The following is a 4,696-nucleotide window of genomic DNA, read 5'->3' as shown; positions in this document are numbered from 1 at the left end:
GGAAAATTTAAAAAGATACACAGCGAAGAAATTAGACGAAACCAAGTGCTGCAACGTTACAGAATTAAGCTTTGATTGAGAACGCTTCGCCTTAAAGCTAAATAGATTTTACCCAATCACCGCTGACTTTAGACAAGCGATAACATACATTTGTTTACACGCAATTTATTTTAAGATTTTTTTATATACAAGTATAAGAGGAAAACAAGTTGAAAATCGAATTTAGTGTTAAAAGGAAAGGGACATCTAAACACTGTGCTTATGGTACATGTAGAAGTGACTCGAGATACACTGACAGACCAGATATGGAATTTTTCATACGATTTCCGCAAAAGGACGCCGGAAGAATGGACTCGCGTGGCAAAAACAACAACAACAACAACAACAACAACAACAAAAAAAAACAACAAAAAGCCAACATTATCAGATATTAAAGACATAACTACACCACAATCAGCCGATGATTTAGGGGCATGGTATTTTTTATGTTAATTATGGTAATTTTGTATTTGGACGGAACTCAAGATTAGTTACTATCATATTTGGCTACTTTTATGACATAACATGATTATCACATCATCGCAACTTTCTTTATGTAACATTTGGCTTATATCTTGACGTATTCCTTTCCTTTTAACCAATTCATTTGTAGCCATTTTACGCTTGCATGAAACCTCACTTGTTTTTCGTTTACAGCACGCGCATTCTTTTACTTGGGATCATATGCCGCTTTTCATGTAATGGCATGGATATGTCAAACGCGTTGAAGGTTCAATTATTTCAAAAATATAAAAACGTCTGTGGTGATTTTAATTTCAAAATTTTACCATTTTCATGTTTTAATGTTGTATTCTGATGAAACTGGTGCAAGATGGCATTGTAGGTAACTTGCAGTCAATTTCATGGACAGGCTAAATCAAACAATCAAACCGAGCTGGCTCAATCAAATCGAGCTTGCCATATTTTCAATTTTGCCGTTTTGGTCGTTCTAAAGGGAATCCATTTATCGCATTCAATTTGTCAAAAAAAAAATCTTGATTTTTATTTTGATTTATTAACAAAATTACATCTTTCATAAAAACAACTAAAGTAATTCATAAAATAATCGTTACTTTCATTAGAAGAACTTATCATTCGTTGTAGAAGTAAGAACTGTTAGTTAATGCAGGATGCTTGAAGTTACAAACATAGCTTAGCATTTGATATATGAAAGAAACACCAACTTTCATGACAAAAGACACGTTATTTTCATTAATAATCATATGACTAAAACATTTCTATAACTTAATTTGTACAAGTATAATCTAGCATCTGATCTATCATATAATTCACAGTATCGTCTGGCGGATGATTCCATTTTTCATGCCTCGCTATGGTAGTGTCTTTGTTATTTAGCAAAACAATCCGGTCAAGTAAACCGTCAAATACTTCATAAATGATTTTGCTATATACGAAACCAAAATAATCACTAAGTCTTACACTTCCAGCTGGTGTATTTGTAAATGTATGTGGACCTTTAATCATTACAATAGCTTTTTTATTCTTTAAAAAGAGTCTTTCTATACTTCGACGTATTATTGCCATTCTTTCCTTAAAGACACTATGATGAAATGCTACAAAATGCAAATATAGTTGAATAACAATTATTGCTCGTTCATTTAGTGGTATATTGTCTATACGCCGAGACGTTGAATATAATGTGTACCGAACATCATCCCAACCTTGGCCAACAAAAAATGGCTGCGCATGTGGGTACCATCCTGCTTTAAAACTAAGCTTCTTATTTAAACACTCCGCCATCTTGTGCCATTTTTCATTCTGCCATTTTTCTGTTGTTGGGAGACATTTAAAACGTTTGATAATACTTGCATACCATGCCCTTAAAGTCGAATCACCCATTAAGTATAAACGACTGTCCTTTAAGCAGTTGACGTCGTGGGTTTGCTGGAAACCTGTTAATTAAAAGAAGCGAATTTATTTCATTATACTTCTTAGTATTATTCACTTTAGAACAAGTCTTACAATTATCTATGTTTCCTTTTCCACATTTTGTGAATATGGAACGACAATAAAATGAAATACAACGATAATGAAATGCTATTTCTAAATTACGAAGCATAATCATGTTCATCGCATTCATCTCAAACTATCAAACTCTAGCACATAAGTAAAAGCTTATTTTAATTTAAACATGCATCATGCTAATTCCCTATAAGAGAACATGCATCATGCTAATTTCCTATACGGAAACATGCATCATGCTAATTTCCTATACGAAAACATGTATCATGCTTATTTCCTATACGGAAACATGCATCGTGCTTATTTCCTATACGGAAACGTGTATCTTGCTAAATTCCTATACATGCTAATTTCCTATACGGAAACATACATAATGCTAATCTCCTATTCGAAAACATGCATCATGCTTATTTCCTTTATATACGTTTTTTCTATCCTATTTTTTCTTTGTAAATAATTTGGATGCGTTAAAAAATTTAACACTCTTTTACAATCACATATAAAATTAATATTTTCTATCAATTTAGCATTCGTCGTTACTAACAATAACACAATTCATACCAATAAGGCATCTCGGCCCGACAAGATTCCGTTAATCTGAATTATTCTGAACTATTTATTTCATTTATTCATACTATTCTAAACACACGTTGCTTCGATTTTTTTATTCTCATTTTTTTGACAGAATTGTTGATTTACTGTGAAGAATACGTCTTGTTTCCAAATTCAATAATGAGAAATGTACACTGATACTGGTAATAAAAGGTTCATTTCAAATGGTCATTAATAAGTTTTAAAAGGCGCTTATAAAGTGTTATTAAATCAAATAATTCGAATAATTCTTCTACCCTACCTTTTGTCTTGTTCCTTTATAGTATATAACAGTTAAAATGTTTAAAAAATTTGAATTTTGATCTATGTAGATATTGTCTAGATACACCGCAAAAAATGACTTCTGACTGAAAAGTGAATAGCAAAAATCGTTATATTGCCAGATCAATCCTTGTTTAGCATATTGCAGTAATAAATGATACAGATATTACCCTTTATGTGTATTTTAAAATATATGATACTTTATTGTTATCACTAATATATTTAATGCTATGTCCTTTATGTATTGAAATGTTTGTTTTTCAATCATGTCAAGGGCTTTTTTCTATGGTTGTTATAGAAGTCACTAGTTGTCATAGATAGTAACAAAATACAGTCCATGAACAAGCTCAATCAAACTTTGAGTTTAAGACTTCTATTTTTCACTTCATCAGTATTGAATATAGTTGTTTTTTCATTTCAATCATTAAAAAATATAATCAATATTTATCAATTTTACCTAAACAATTTCTGAAGTTCCATTTCCCCTTATAGAAAAACCCTGTTGCCTTTCTCGATTGCCAAAGTTTTGTGATGTTGTATTGTGAACAAGGTATTATTGGCTTTTCAATAGTTAGTCTTGTTTTGTCTCCGTTTCCTACCGAAACATTTAATCTTTGTTCCAGTGTCCGTTGGCCTCTATAATTCAAACAGAATACATGTATAAGCAATTTCAAAATTAATGTTAAATGTCGCCAGGACTGAGTGTTTATAACTACAAGAAACACACATATTTGTTAGCATGGTATATTGATAATAAAATCGTACTAAGTAAATTGTTTCTGTTTATTTGTAACATATTCTGCTTTAAATTTCACTTAACATTTACACAGAAATCATTGACTGAAGTAGACTTGGCTAGTAATTTTTGAACGGACATGTGTGTAACCAAACGGCACTAAAAGGGTGCAATCAACCTTTCCAAATTTGCGAGTTAACACTTTTTTAAAAATGCTTTTCAATTAAATACCATTTAAATATTTGTAATAAATCCCGTATAAACTTGGTAGATGAGAACTAAGATCAGTAAGGAAGGTCGACATTCAATGAATGTATCCAGCAAGTAACATAGTAACACCGGCAGGAAACCCAGCAGAGCACTGACCTTTTATCATTGCCAATACAATAACAAGTTAAGAACAAGTCATTCAACAATCAGCACTTTGTGATGCACAATAATTTAGTATAGATAACCAATTGACCAACATTTCAAATTGTTAAAAATGTCGTAATTACCTTTTTAATAGCGTGTCCTCACAACCACTCAATTGAAGTTCAGGATAAGGTGTATGCGTCTGTACTTGCTCCCAGTCTTCGCACAGCAAATGTTCATCCTTTGGTTTTCCACAATAAAACGGCATACCGGAGTTCATATAAGTCAAATTACAAAGTTCTGTATAATTTGTGTTCTTTATCAAGTGTGTATGGTTCGGATGACAAATCACGTCTTCTTTGTATGATCGACTTTTGAATAACCCATAAATGTTTCTCGTAGCTAAAACCTGGAAGTTAAAATAATTTCCATTCTTATATCTATAATAAAAAGTACCAAAATACTAATTATGTTTACATTACAATAAAAGATGATAATGAGACTGTCCTTGTTTGGATTTCTTGTCGATTTTAACACATTATCCTTGGTCATACCTCGGCACCGGCTTTCCTTGTAAATTAATCAGTACTTACGTTTTTGTCGCAACCGAACGACTATTCATCTCAAATTGTTTATTAATCAGTGGTGAGAGAGGCACATTACCAATACACTCAATATCCGAAATCAATAGTGAAGGAGAAATTATACTTC

The 4,696-nt window shown here is 31.7% G+C and overlaps 1 protein-coding gene across 1 annotated transcript; it reads right to left on the bottom strand.

Moving 5' to 3' along the window:
* Positions 1 to 1,038: 1,038 nt before the first annotated feature.
* Positions 1,039 to 3,636, bottom strand: LOC132719125 (NXPE family member 1-like). Its single transcript, XM_060702868.1, has 3 exons — positions 3,623 to 3,636; positions 3,353 to 3,531; positions 1,039 to 1,952 (listed from the first exon to the last, which is right to left on the bottom strand). Exons 1-3 carry the CDS (start codon positions 3,634 to 3,636, stop codon positions 1,285 to 1,287), a joined length of 861 nt encoding a protein of 286 aa, XP_060558851.1. The 3' UTR covers positions 1,039 to 1,284.
* Positions 3,637 to 4,696: the final 1,060 nt, after the last annotated feature.

This window comes from Ruditapes philippinarum, unplaced genomic scaffold (assembly GCF_026571515.1).
Source record: "Ruditapes philippinarum isolate M1 unplaced genomic scaffold, ASM2657151v2 ctg1182_1_1_1_1, whole genome shotgun sequence".
NCBI classification, from domain to species: domain Eukaryota; kingdom Metazoa; phylum Mollusca; class Bivalvia; order Venerida; family Veneridae; genus Ruditapes; species Ruditapes philippinarum.
The sequence above is the reverse complement of the archived record's forward strand: the minus strand, read 5'-3'. Positions and strand labels throughout refer to the sequence as shown.

Excerpts from the sequence above, each read along its gene's own strand:
- LOC132719125 (XM_060702868.1), bottom strand. Across the intron at positions 1,953-3,352 it reads GAACTTCAGAAATTGTTTAG|GTTTCCAGCAAACCCACGAC; the intron begins GTAAAATTGATA and ends TTTAATTAACAG.